Genomic DNA, 14,331 nt, shown 5'->3' on the forward strand with positions numbered 1-14,331 from the left:
ATCACTTAGTTTGGGATGACTATTGAATAAAAAAAATAAACAGTCATATGTTTGATTTGGAGGGAATTCAAATAGGATACGTTTACACTATAATTTGGGATGAGCTAGAATTTATTTTTTAGAGGTAATACTTTGTGAAAATAGTAACAGAACTTTGGAGAGTTAGCGGCTGCTATTATATTAATGAAATTAAAAACAATGTAAAGGGGAAATAATATGAGACATATGTAACCACATTTATTCTCAAAATAAATTCTCTGTCCTTTGGAATGTGAATGTAATAGGCTGCTTTGTGGAGATTCTGGCCGGCCCACTAAGGGCTCTCTGAATGCCCCCCCCCCTTGCTTGTAGCTTCCATCAACTATTTCATACATCACCCCAGTCTTTTGATCACTGTTCATTGAGTCATATAATCACATCAGCCTGTTCCAAGTGGACTCTAAAGCCAATGATGCCTCCAGTGAGAAAAAGTAGGCAACTTCCCAAGGGGAGCAGAAATGTTACTGTACTTTCTTTAGGGCAGGTGCATCCCTGTTTGTGCGTGTAGAATGTGGATCCTTACAGTAAATTTTACTTTTCTGTTTAAATCTAGTAAATATTTCATGCTGCTGGGACTGTGGTGAGATATGTTCAGACATATAACAATTGTAAATTGTTATAAGGTTTCTGTAAAATATTTGATAAAATGTATTAAGAGTATTAAAAATGTTCATAAAGTTGTACCACATCTAGAATATGAGGAATTTATCATGTTCATTACTTGAACATTTACCACAGTGCAATTTATAATACCGAAAAATCAGAAAAAGCTAAATGTCCCAATTTGAGGACTAGCTGACTGTATCAGAATGTGTCTTTCTCTATTTTGTAATGTTATGCAATTATTAAAATATCTTAGGAAAATATTTAACGGTGTAGCAAGCTACTATGCTATGACATTATGAGAAAAATCTGTATACAAAGTACATATTCTGACTCCAATATCACAATTTATGTATGGATGTGTGTATAATGAATACAAAAATGTAGAAGAAAATGCACCCAAATGTTAAAAATGGTAATTTTTAATAAGGAGAACTAAATATAACTTATTTTTTAACACTTTCCTTATATCTTCTACATTTCCTACAATGACCATTCATGTATTGTAATCAGAAAAGTCCTACTATTAAAAATATTATGTGGGGGTGCCTGGGTGGCTCAGTTGGTTAAGCGTCTGCCTTTGGCTAAGATCATGATCTGACAGTTCATGGGTTCGAGCCCTGTGTCAGGCTCTGTGCTGACAGCTTGAAGCCTGGAGCCTGCTTTGGATTGTTTCTCCCCTTCTCTCTGCCCCTCCCCCATTTGTGTTCTGTCTGTCTGTCTGTCTCTCTCAAAAATAAACATTAAAAAATTTAAAAATAATTATGTGTAAAATAATGTTTTATTTTAGTGTTATAAAAATTAATTTTTTCTTTGTTGTATGAAAAGCTTTGAAAAACTCAAAAGGGTGTGTTTATTCCATGCTGTGGATATAAAACCTATAAGCAATAGTATTAAACTATCTGTTGTATTAAAAATTTGAATGGAATTGGGTTCATAATTACACTTGTTTGAAAAATAAATCAGCATATATTTTAAGCATTGAAGATTAAACACATTACAATAACAGTATTTTAATGTAAATATAACTTTGCCAGATTTTAATCAAGTGCAACAGTTTAGAGATATAGAATACATATACAAGTAGAACATACACTTTCTAAAACATAAGGCATACTTTACGGTATACAATCTTTTTTTTCCACAAAATATATATACTTCTCAGATATGAAACAAAACTGATATGACTGGGAAGACACTACTTCCTGGGACCAGAGTAACACTTTTACAAGTAGTTTAACTTTAATATATGACTTTAGTAATATCCGTATACAAATAGGCCAATTAGCTGGCGTGTTTCGGCCGTGTGAATCTATAAGACACTAGCTGAATTTCGCAAAAGTGTCTGAAAGTTGACAAGTACTGCTTAGCAAGTCTCTGCACAAAAAGTGCAGTGGCAGGTCCAGGTGGGCCACAGCTGCTAGTAACTCCATAGGCACAAAAAAGCTTTACTGCCCCTTGGAAACTGGGCAGAGCAATCTTAAGCTCTGACCTCCTGTCGCTCCTCTCAAGGTTGAACACATTCCAAATACCTTCATGTGGAAGAGTCAAAAATAACAGAACAGGAGCCGGCTGCGGAGATGGCATTTCTGCCAGTAAAATTTTCCCAGTGAACACATTCATCTAGCTTCTGACATCGTTCTTGGAGTGATCGTTGTCTGTCTGATGCAAAATGTGGCAAAATGTGGCTTCACTTTATGTTTTGTCGCACAGGGAAAGAAAAGGTTTTGTTCAGAACTTTAGAAAGGTTTGTTGAGACCACATAACCTTTTTCTTATTAAATTCTGGAAAGTAGCTAATGTTCCTTTGGTAGTGAGGTGCTGTAGAGGAATGTGTTTCTTGCTTCTCCTTTCACAGGATTACTTCACAGATAGGCTTCAAGTGTGTGACTCAACCTCAATACATGAGGCAGGCTTCTTGGCGGATGTGTTTCCATTATCTGAGGGGCGGTAGGAAAGTGTGCTCATTTTTGTTGATAGGTTTGAGTGGGATTTGGCCTTTGGAGGGATGTATTTCAGAAGCTGGAGAAAATATTTTTTAAATTTTTTCCCCAGAAAGCCATAAAAGAGAGGATTCAGGCAATTGTTAAAATAAGCTATGCAAATAGTGATGGGCATGGCGGTGTCCACAATATCTGCAATTTTACAGTCATGTATGATGCCCAGCTGAATCAATACATCCAGAAAAGTGAATATTTGGTGGGGAACCCAGGAAAAGAAAAAGAAAAGCACAATTGCCATAATTATCTTGAAAATATCATCATTTCTTGGCTTGTTCTTTTGAATCTCATAAGCCCTCTTCAGAGTCTTCCAAATAAGAGTGTAACTTGTAAGAATGATCAGAAAAGGAAACAAGAAACCCAGTATATTCTTAGTTAAGCCCAGCCCAATGGGGAGGGTTGAATTTTGGGATTCATAATGGAAAGCACAAACCGTGATATTGGTGTTCTCAATGAAAAACACGTTTCGGTGGATTATAGTTGGCAAACTGGCCAAGCCAGCCAATAACCAAATAACGATGCAGGTGACTTTGGCCATAAGCATTGTACGCCGAAGGCGGGCTTTCATTGGATGAACAATAGCCAGGTAACGGTCGATGCTTAGACATGTGAGTAGAAACACACTGGCATAGAGGTTGAAACTGACACTGGCTGAAGCGATCTTACACAGGTAATTGCCAAAGGGCCAGCGATATTCCATGGCAGTGTAGACAGCCCACAGTGGTAAGGTCAGTAAAAAGCATAAGTCAGCCAGTGCTAAATTCAAAAGAAAAACACTGGCCACAGTCTTCAGTTTCATGTAAAAGTAAATGACAATCACTACCAAGCTGTTTCCAAATATTCCCACCACAAAAATGATACTGTATAAAGTAGGGATCATGACAAATATGTAATTGTGCCTTCCAGCTTTGGGACAGTCATCTTGGATTCTTTTAATACCATCTTCAGTGGAAGAGTTGAGGATCATTTTGATCTCCTGGGTTAATTAGTCTTAGACACTATGCCAGATGCACCTGGAGAAAATAAAAATGAAAAGGTAAAAAAAAAAAAAGAACTTTCAGTTATAAACAAATAGTTTTATTTTTCAGTCATAAATACAGTAACTCCACTTTAGTCTTAGGAAAAAAATAGATCATATTTTCTGGAGAAAAACTGAACCGAGAAAGGGTAGGATTACACATTTAAATTAATTTTTAGAACATATCGCTTTTCTAGAAAGTAATAAATATCCTCCAGGTAAACAGAAATGGGGGTGCTATGTGAATAAACTTATCTAGGTTCTTTGCATTTTTTCTAGAAGTAAATCCCAGCTTCCACATTGATTAAAAAAGCATAGTCTAAATCTCAGAAAATGCTACTGAATTAAATTAGTTATTCAGGAAGACTTGAGTTTTTCCAGAAGCTTCTGCAAATATTTGCTTCAATATTTTACATAGTCAGTAAACAAGCTATTCACTTACATGATTTAGAAAATCAACATACTCTTCCCTAGCAGAGTCCATCAGAAAACCCTTGGGAGGGAGGCTGAGGATGCTGTGGGGGTAACATCACAGGATGAGGTACAGGCATACTCTGAGGTAAAAAGCTCAGCGTATGGCATAGGCAAGTCTGTCTGGGCAGGGGGCGGGTGCTGGGTAAAGATCCTCTTGCTACCCCAGGAGCAGGTCCCTAGATGAGCATGGCTGTGCGTTCTTTTTGTAGCAAAGTGTCCTGGGCAAGATGAGGAACAGGAATAAGACTTCCCAGGATAGCTATGCTTGGCATCCAGGAGAGCTGTATGAACACACACACCTAAGGTAGTGTCCATCTTGGTGTAAAGTGGTGCCGTGAGAGGGATGAGACTCAGGTAGCCAGGTTTTAAGAGAGAACACTAGAAAGAAAAAGTTTCTTAAGTGGCCTCTTTGCCTTCCCCAAGGAGGTAGTTATTCTCCTCATCCAAGATTTTTTTTAAATATAATTTATTGTCAAATTGGCTTCCATACAACACCCAGTGCTCCTCCCAACAAGTGCCCTCCTCAGTGCCCATCACCCACTTTCCCCTCTCCCACACCCCTCATAAACCCTCAGTTTCTTCTCCGTATTTAAGAGTCTTATGGTTTGCCTCCCTCTGTCTCTGTTTGTAACTTTCCACCACCACCCCTCCCCCCATGTTCTTCTGTTAAGTTTCTCAAGATCCACATATGAGTGAAAACATGGTATCTGTCTTTCTCTGACTGACTTATTTCAAGGTTCTGGCTTCAAGTCCCCATTATCTTCTCCTTTTGTACTCAGCCTTATATAATTTAATTTTTTCCCTCTCTTTTTGTTCATGGGGACATTAGCATCCACAAACAAGCAAATGTCACATCCTCTGTGGAGCCTTCCTGATTTATCTGGGCCATTGACTGTTCCATTTGCCAAGCCACTTCAGCACTTTGGATGTAGCTTTTGACACTATGTCATAGTGGTGTTGACCTGTCTTCTCTATTGGTATGTCAGCTGCTTGAGGGTAGGGCTTGTTTTGAATAATCTCATTTACTAATGTAGGCCCCAGCCAATTCCAGGGGACAGATGATACATGTCTGATGAATAAGACAGCCAATGGATGAATGAATGAGTAAATAGCATATAACTTAAAAGCTAGGAGTATAGCATAATGAGACTAGTTTCTGTGGGGCTAATAACACAATTTACATTTTGCTCCTGAGAGGATCAAGATAGAAAATAGTCATTGTTAACCTAGGCTTCACCTTGGATTAAAAAATTGAAACCAAAACTAAACAAAACAGACAGAAAAATCCTTGGTACTTTTAGAAATATGTGGTTTCTAAAACAGAAGATGAAAAGAGGGAATAATATAATGGAAACTAGGGCTAGGCTCTCAGGGAGATATGACCTATTTCTTTCTCACCCAGAAGGATTTCCCTACATTTTGCTGATTTTTCAGTTTATTTTATTATAGTTATTGAAATTATGCCAGTTTAGAAGTATAAATTCCTTTAGGTAAACAAATACTCTCTATTAAAAATTAAATACTTCATGAAAGGTTTATGTGCTAGCAGTCATTTACACCTTAATGTGTATTAATTTACTTATTCTTCTAACATCTGGTTGAGTTCAGTTGGATTTTGCCTAGGAAAAAAGTGGAAATGTCAAGGTTAAAGAATCTCAAAGATTAAAAAGCAGCCTGGGTGAACTCCATAACTGAAAACCAGGGCAGAGGTAAATATTTGTTTCAGCTTGGGCACAAGGACACTAGTAACAGATAGGAAGGGATAAACTTAATGCATTGGAATCCCTTTGGTGCCCTGAGCTTGAGTGCTTGAAAGCAGGGAGGAAATTCTCCTCTTTTTCTTCTTTTCTCTCTTGAGCCTAACTCTAAGACTATATATCTCAGGCTGGTTCCACTAATACTGTATCTGGAATGAGTAGAATTTTATTGACAAGGCGAGAATTGTAACCATCATTTATTAAAAAAAAAAATCTATGGGAAAAAGTTTGCATTTGAAAGGACCAAGTTTTAAACATAGTTTTGGACTCCAATTCCATCACAATCTGAGGTCAGTTTCTTCTTCAGTTCCCATTGATCCATATCGACTAATATGTAATACATAAAAGGTTGCTCTGAACATCTAGGGGAGCATCCCTGGAAATTTTAGTAAGGAATTTATTATTTAAATGAGAATATCACTGGAGAAACTCTGGACATCACATTAAATATACTAATAATACTTTACATCAATGTTTATATAAGTAATGACTAAGACTTCCTGCCAGGAAAGGAAACAAATTCTCACATACTGGAGGGTAGAAGAAAGGGGAGAGGAATTTTAGGTTATAGGAACAGTGGGAACAAGCACAGGGAAGCATATAAATGAAAATAGTGCATCCAGTGGGCTGTCATCCATTTATCCCATATTCACTGAACATCTACTAGGTGCTGGAGTTAGGGATGCAAAGTGAAAAAGTTAACAGTCCTTCTCCTCTTTTGAGGCATTTGAGTCTAGTTGTGGGGGGACAAGAGCTTTAAAGACAGAATTACCTCCAGTGTTGAATACTATACCATAACAGGGTCATGTGGAATGTTCTGTATTTATCATTGACCCAGTTTGTTGGTGGGGGACTTGGGTAGTGATCAGGGGCACTTCCCAAAGAAGATGGCATTTGGACTTTGGAGGATACATGGAAAACAAAGTGGTTAGAACTTAAAGGCAACAGCTGGCCAGCCGAGGTGGAGTAGAAATTGTCATCACTTGAACTTCTCTCTCCTTATAGATGTCTGCAGCATCAGCTATGGGAGGCTGCTCTTGTAAATTTACAGATATCGCACAACCCTCTTGGCAGTGGTGTGGGGAAAATGGAATCTTTGTGACTGGTAGGCACCTATGATTGATGCTAAGTGAGTGGGAAAGAGTAGGGTTCTTTTCCCTTTGAAGCTGAAAGGATGCTGTTTTGATGAGGAGCTGAAGCAAAGAGATGTGATCTATTAGGAACAGCAAACTTATGAGTCCCAGAAAACAGCTACATTTCATTCTTCTCCCAGTTGAGTTTTAGGCAGGGAGGATATACTGATCAAAAACACAGGAGGATCCACCTCTCCCTATTTTTGGGTCTCACCATAGCTTTTACATAAACTCTGTGGCTTGTATGAATTCCATAGCACCATTTCTTCTTGGGGGAAAGAAGATGGGATTTGGACTCAAAATACTTATAATAGACTCTTTCTTTGCCAATTACAAATATGTACGGCTCTGGGTAAATCACCCCATTTCTTTGAACATGAGCCTCAGTTTCCTTATCTGTAAGAAATGGGAACAGTGATTTTTATTGCACATATTGTTGTGGGAATTAAATGAGATAGTATGAAAGTATTGGGCATATCTTTCAAAAAGTGTTTAATTAGATGTGTTTTTTAAAAATCTCTACTATTATTTTTTGAATGCAAGTTAAACATTGACTTAGCCATGGCTTAAAAAAACATGAAAGATTTTTTTTTTAAGGTTTATCATCGGTAAGATCCTTCTTGTGCCATTAAAAGGCTAAAAATACCAGGATGTTGTTCTTTCAAACTGTGAGTAAAAAAATCATCTTAAGCAGCTGAATACATTGGCCATGAGTCAGGTGGGAACTTTCAGTCTGCTGTAAACACAAGGTTGGCTCCTGGTGGCTGCACTATTTATCCACAGATTGCTTTCATACCAGATACCTTGTATTTCTTGACAGCTTCCCTCATTCTTAAAAACAAGCCTAAGAAAGAAGATTTGTCCCTCCCTCCCTCCCTTCCTCCCTCCCTTCCTCCCTCCCTTCCTCCCTCCCTTCCTTCCTTCCTTCCTTCCTTCCTTCCTTCCTTCCTTCCATCCATCTGTCCATCCAAGAATATTTCGCCAAGACTTTTGATTAGAATATTAATACCTTCTTAAGCTTTTAGGCAAGCCAAAACCAATCTAATTAAATTGTTCATTACATGCTCCTTTTTTAATGAGTTTGCAATCTAAGGAAAAAAAATACCACATAGTTTCCTATGATAATAAAGAGAGAACTAAAAGACAAAGTAATTATATTTTAGAATAATCTTCTATCAAAGTATCTTTCTCAAATATCTAAAAGAGTAGACTAGTGTTTGTAGGTCATTTGCTTGTAGTGGTGGGCAGCGCAATAAACCATCCTGTTCAAAAGTCATTGTCTTTATTGCTTTTATTTTATAATTCAGACTTTAGAAGGCAAGTGTTTCTGTTCCTGTGTGTTTCTCCCCCTCAGTAATGAATGAGGCATTCTACAGGGAGCAACTGTTAGTATCCATTTGTGAATTCACTGAATCATAGAAGTTGGCAGTAAAATTTTTATGGTTTCTACTTGTTTCTTTTACAAATTCACTTGTTCTTATTTCTTAACCTTCTGTTCTTATTTTATGGGGTCTATTTGTACCCTTTTCTCTTTAAACATGTTGAACATCTGTATGTTAAGAGCCCCTATCAATTGCTTTACTATTTGTAGGTTGTAGTTCTTGTATGAATTCTATTTGTTTCATCTGTGGACACTCCTTCTTGGCATTTGCTTTCATCTTGGGTTTTATAATCTTTGACTACGAGTTAATCTGTAGTGGGAATTAACTTCTTTAGGAGGCCTGGCATCTGGATGGTGGTGGCCTGTGAAATTTCTGCTTGGGCATACAACACTCACTTGATCTGGAAAAGTCTTTAACGCTAGTTCTCAGCCTAGTTTCCAATGCTGTATTTTTTCTTCAGATACTGCAAATGAGGCCCCCACCCATTCTCAACGTTTTTATTTATTTTTGGGACAGAGAGAGACAGAGCATGAACGGGGGAGGGGCAGAGAGAGAGGGAGACACAGAATCGGAAACAGGCTCCAGGCTCCGAGCCATCAGCCCAGAGCCTGACGCGGGGCTCGAACTCACGGACCGCGAGATCATGACCTGGCTGAAGCCGGACGCTTAACCGACTGCGCCACCCAGGCGCCCCCCCACCCATTCTCAAATTTTTGTTGGTCTGCAGAAATTATCTAGTCTTTGGTCACAATAGGCAGTGATTTTCCAGTTTCTGGCTTTAACCAAGAAAGCCAGTTTCATTTGTCTTCAGTATGCGCGTCTAATGATCCTGACTTCCATACTGGTAGACTTGTTGAAACTTTATCTTGGCTGTGTAACTGGTATTGGTTCTTTTCTGGCCCATGTGGTCTCAATTCTTATTCAGAGCTGTGATTTTCTATTTTATGTGTTTCGAGAAAGAAGGGTAGTGTTCATTATGCTTACGTTCATTGTCTTCATCTTGACTGGAATTTGTCCTACACATTATTTGGAGATAATGGTTAAATTGCTTGGACCCCCAAATCTTTAGATTATAGTCTTGCCCCTATTCATGCCCACCCCAACCCCCATCATGCCTTTCAATGAATAATCCAAGACCTTCTGGTGGTACTCTCCTCCATGGTGGTAATCCTGGCAGCCATGAAGAAGAGAGCATGGTAGAGAGCTTGGCACCATGGGGTAAATGACCAGAACTGCTTTTAAATCAGATGCATGAGAAAATGGCTGGCAATCCCAACCTAACTTCTCTATGTTGTTTTATTTTTAATTATTTTTTCATGTTTACTTATTTTGAGAGAGACAGGCAGAGAGTCAGAGAGAGGGAGAGGGAGAGAGGGAGAGGGAGGGAGGGAGGGAGGGAGGGAGGAAGAGGCAGAATGAGAGGGAGAGAGAGAATCCCAAGCAAGCTCCACACTGTCAGCACAGAGCCCAATGAGGGGCTGGATCCCATGAACCTGAGCCGAAATCAAGAGTTGGACGCTTAACCAATTGAGCCACCCAGGCGCCCCTAATCTCTCTATGTTAAATACTTTCCTTGGAGCTGATTTTGCTCACCTGTGCAATTCCTAGGTGAATGTTTCTCTTAGCGTACACAATATATTTGATTACATTTACTAATGCCACACTAAATAGGTACTCAAGATTCAGTGTCCTTAATGAATGGCTACATGATATGTGTAAGTGGTAAACGGTGGTTTCTGGCCCTCTTCCCAAGTCGACAGCATCCACTATGGCCTGCCCTCACAGGAAATGAAAACAGCACAAGCTGCCATCTTATTTCTACACACACCAATTGTAACCACCTGTGGTGATGGTGGTTAAATGTCCTGTCATCCTCAACTAGCCCTCCCCTTTGCTTTCCAAAATATCTCCCAAGAATAGGAAGAACTTAGCTTTATGAAAGGAAATTCAGTAGTTCCTTCCAAGTTAGGGTATACATTTCAAGGAAAGTAAATTGTGATCCTAAATTTTTGCTTGTTAGAAATTATTCAATACTTTAATATCTAGTAATGTAACACTAAATTACAATTAAATTTCTCTCTGTTTCAGAAGCTTCTACTTATCATAAGTTATAGTTTAAGCAACCTACTTGTCATGAATATCCCAAGCCCCCAAAGAGCTCCTTTCATTCCTATGATATTTCTTCCCATTCTTTTCTATTCTAAACTCTTGGCTGTTTTTGTTGTATGCTTTTCTTTTTCCCCCAAAAAGAAAAGAGAAGCAGGCAGAGATGAGATATATGTCATTAACTCTAATCATATGCTAGAAATCTTCCTCTGACATATTGGTGTTAGTAGAAAATATTGTTATGTTCAATATAGAGGCCCATTGAAGGCTTTAGTGAGCCTCAAAAGAGCTGTGCTCTGCAGACTGGGAGAAAAATAAAATAAATAAAACTTGGAAAAAAGCTTGTATATAAATAAACTCTCTTGTCCTCTTATACTCCCAAATTCCTCAAACTTAGGGACTTGGAGAATTTCCTCAAGGGAATTTTAACCACATTTTAAAGAATCAGCATCTCGGTCATTCATCAAAGGGGAGGAAACATAATTTTTAATAATATGGCTCTTGGAGACTGTTCACAAGCTTTTCTTTTTCAACAGATGAAAAAGGCAGCTCCTATGTGGGCATCTCAGTCAACAGCTGTTTTATCTGACTTGTGAGCAAAACCCACAATTTCATATGTTAAGCCACTGCATATTTGCTTCTCTGAGACTCTAGATCAGCAGCATAAACTGCTTATCTCATTTCAGATTCCACTTTAAGGGGTATGAGGGAAGTTACTGGGAAGGAGAGGAAGCACCAATTAATTTATATTTTTAAGAAATTATGAAATTTTTATAGAATTTCTATGTGTTATCAGCTTTATGTTAGAATTTACTGGCCACATGACAATTCATTTCAGATTAAAGTTTTTAACATTTTGGAGCCCCTGGGTGGCTCAGTCAGGTACGTGTCCGACTGTAGCTCAGGTCATGATCGCGTGGTTCATGAGTTCGAGCCTTGCGTCAGGCTCTGCTGACAGCTCAGAGCCTGGAGCCTGCTTCAGATTCTGTGTCTCTCTCTCTCTGCCCCTCCCCTGCTCATGCTCTCTCTCTCTCTCTCTCTCTCTGTCTCTCTCTCTCTCTCTCTCTGTCTCTCTCTCTCTCTCAAAAATAAACATTGAAAGAGTTTTAAAAAATAAAGTTTTTAACATTATAGAAATCACATAATCATAAATTTTAAGTGAAGCTAGAAGGATCAAATATTCCCTGTATTATACATGTTTCCCCCAATTGCCCAACGTTCAAATTGGTCCTACACAATGTATAAGGAGACTAGGGTTCTAATTTTGGTTTTCTTATTCACTAGCAAGGTGACCTTGAACCAGTCACTTAGCTTTTCTACACCTCTGCATTCTCAGGGAGCTGACACATGGCTAAAGAAATCTCCTGAAACACTGAAATTTTAAAATCTTTTTTTTTGGAATAGGTATTTATCTTTTGAAGATAAAGGCAATGATGGCTTGACAAGTAGAAATGACCTGATAAATCATTAAATCAGCCAAAATCTATCGATTGATATAGATATTATTAATGCCACAATGATTTAATAACATTCTCTAGTTAGATACAAGAAGTCTTTTTCTTAAAAACGAAATGAATTTTACCTTTTACTGGGGATAAATAAACTCCACATAAGAGTATTATATTACAGTGATATTCCCCCCCCCCCCATTTTTTAGATTATCTACTCAAAGAAATGTTTTCCCAGCACAGCATTTGGATAGCTGGTTGTGACCCTAGGTTATCGAGGTCAAGGTTATAGAGGTCGACTATCTAGACTAGCTAGATTAGTTTCTAGACTGTGAGTCTCTCAGGCATCCCCTGTGTTATTCATTGGCCATTCCAAATGAAAAGGTAGAGACAGATTGTTTCATGGCTGCAAATCAAAATTAGAAGCAGGCCCTGCAGTTAGGGAGTCGGGATTATGTTATTTTATGAAGAAGGTGGCAGAATGTGTTATTGTTAAAATAACTCCTACAAAACAAACCTACTTTCAGGTAATTTTTTTTTTTTTGGTGGGGAAAATACAACTTTTTAAAGTTTAGTAAATAGTTAATGTGATTCATTTGCCCAAATAAAACACACAGATGAGGACAGAGAATTATAAAAGAACCCACGGTAATATATTATTTGGAATAACATTTTCAAGTATTTTAGTCAATATTTTGAAGTGCTAAGTGGACTTTTGTCCTAAGAAAATGAATTCTGTAAGGTAATGTTTGATTTTATCATAGAGTTACTTTTTGTTTTTTGAAACACAGTTTCATATGCTTCATTTTTTTTTTTAAACATTAAAATGCTATAAAAACTGAGAGCAGAATAGTCTGGCAGAGAAAACTTTGGACTAGAGTCCGGTCAAAGAGCCTGCTCTGTCACTAACCAGTGACACAATCAGACACAGGTAATTTAATCTCTTACTTTGTTATCTCTTAAATATTAGAAAATACTTAGAATGGAAATACTAACACTTGTTCTCACCTCTGTTTCATAGGTTGTTAAAGGTAAACAGTGAGGTCTTAGGAAAAGATAAAAGCACTTTGAAAATACAAATTTTATAATATCATTTATGTAATTCAAGGGTAAGTAAAATTTAATGAAAGAGAGCTCAGAACCTCAAAAATAAATAGAATTATTTTCATTCAAAAATTCAGCAGAAGTATTTTTCATTATTTTCATCTAATGCATTTATTTCAAGCATTATAATGAGGCACTTGATGAATGTGGAAAGAAAGGTAAAATGGTAGATCTTGCATAGCTTCCACAGTTAATACTTGTGGCAACAAATGTTTAGGTACAAAGTGGAGCCCTAAGGTTAAATCTGACCAACACATATATTTTCCTTGGCCCCCAAAAACTCTATAATATATCTTCTGGAATTTGAATTTTCTGTAGTTTACTAACCGCTGCCACTCTCTGTTTTCTGGTTCTGTTGGTCAGTGCTGTCTAAAAGAAACTTAATGTGAACCACATACATAATTAAAAATTTCCTAGTAGCCACACTAAAAAAGTCAAATTAAACTCCTAAATAGTAGACTCCTGAAATACAGCTTGGGAATTATTCATTAGACTGTGTATTTCTTTCAAACATTCAGGACTGGTATAGTTAAAGGGTGCCCAACAGGATGCTATCTGGTAAAATACTCCTTGCGCTCATTCATAAATGTCAGAATTTCTTTAACTGGGATTGGGTTGGCAATACCCACTTCCATGCCTCCAACATCTACCTGAGGAAGGAGATACACTGACTCAGATGAAAGCCAGACTAGCAGTAGAAGGGCATGGTGATGGTAATCAAAAAGTCTGAGGCAGTATGTGATTTACCTCTTCTGACCTATGGGGTCTTTTGCTTTTCTCTTAACCTGTGACTCATTTTCTTCATCTGGAAAATTATAATAATAATAATAATGAAGTTAATGATAATGATGAAGTAAAAAAATATCTGTCTTGTCAGGCTCACAACGTTGTTGGGAACATCATGAGGTGATACATGCGGATATCATAAGATTCTGTAGATTTGAGACTTTTGTTAGTGTTCTTAACTTAATACTATGGTATAAATGACTAACTTCCCCTGTACCAGCAAATCTGGATAAGGAGAATTGGGAAATTGCACTCAGTGCTGGAAGTGGAAGAAGAGGCTAATGTACCAGAAAGAGGTAGAGAGGCTCAGAGAGGGAGGCTGATGCACTGACAAGCTACTTGGATTGGACACCTCTGCTAGCTCTAATCGTTCTCTTCAATACCTATATGATTTTTAAGTATAAATTACAATGATACTACACCACTGATTATAATGAAAAGTTTAGACCATTCTGTCTGCTGTTATATTACCACTCCATTCA

At 37.7% G+C, this 14,331-nt stretch overlaps 1 protein-coding gene across 1 annotated transcript in view; it reads right to left on the reverse strand.

Annotated features, from left to right (window-relative positions):
- Nucleotides 1-1,639: 1,639 nt before the first annotated feature.
- Nucleotides 1,640-14,331, reverse strand: part of AGTR1 (angiotensin II receptor type 1) — a 46,087-nt gene continuing 33,395 nt past the window's right edge. The window contains exon 3 of the mRNA XM_043595189.1: nt 1,640-3,654. Coding sequence (XP_043451124.1) covers nt 2,520-3,608 — 1,089 coding nt within the window. The 5' untranslated portion in view covers nt 3,609-3,654 and the 3' untranslated portion in view covers nt 1,640-2,519. The remainder of the gene's footprint in view (nt 3,655-14,331) is intronic.

This window comes from Prionailurus bengalensis, chromosome C2 (assembly GCF_016509475.1).
Source record: "Prionailurus bengalensis isolate Pbe53 chromosome C2, Fcat_Pben_1.1_paternal_pri, whole genome shotgun sequence".
Taxonomy (NCBI): Eukaryota; Metazoa; Chordata; class Mammalia; order Carnivora; family Felidae; genus Prionailurus; species Prionailurus bengalensis.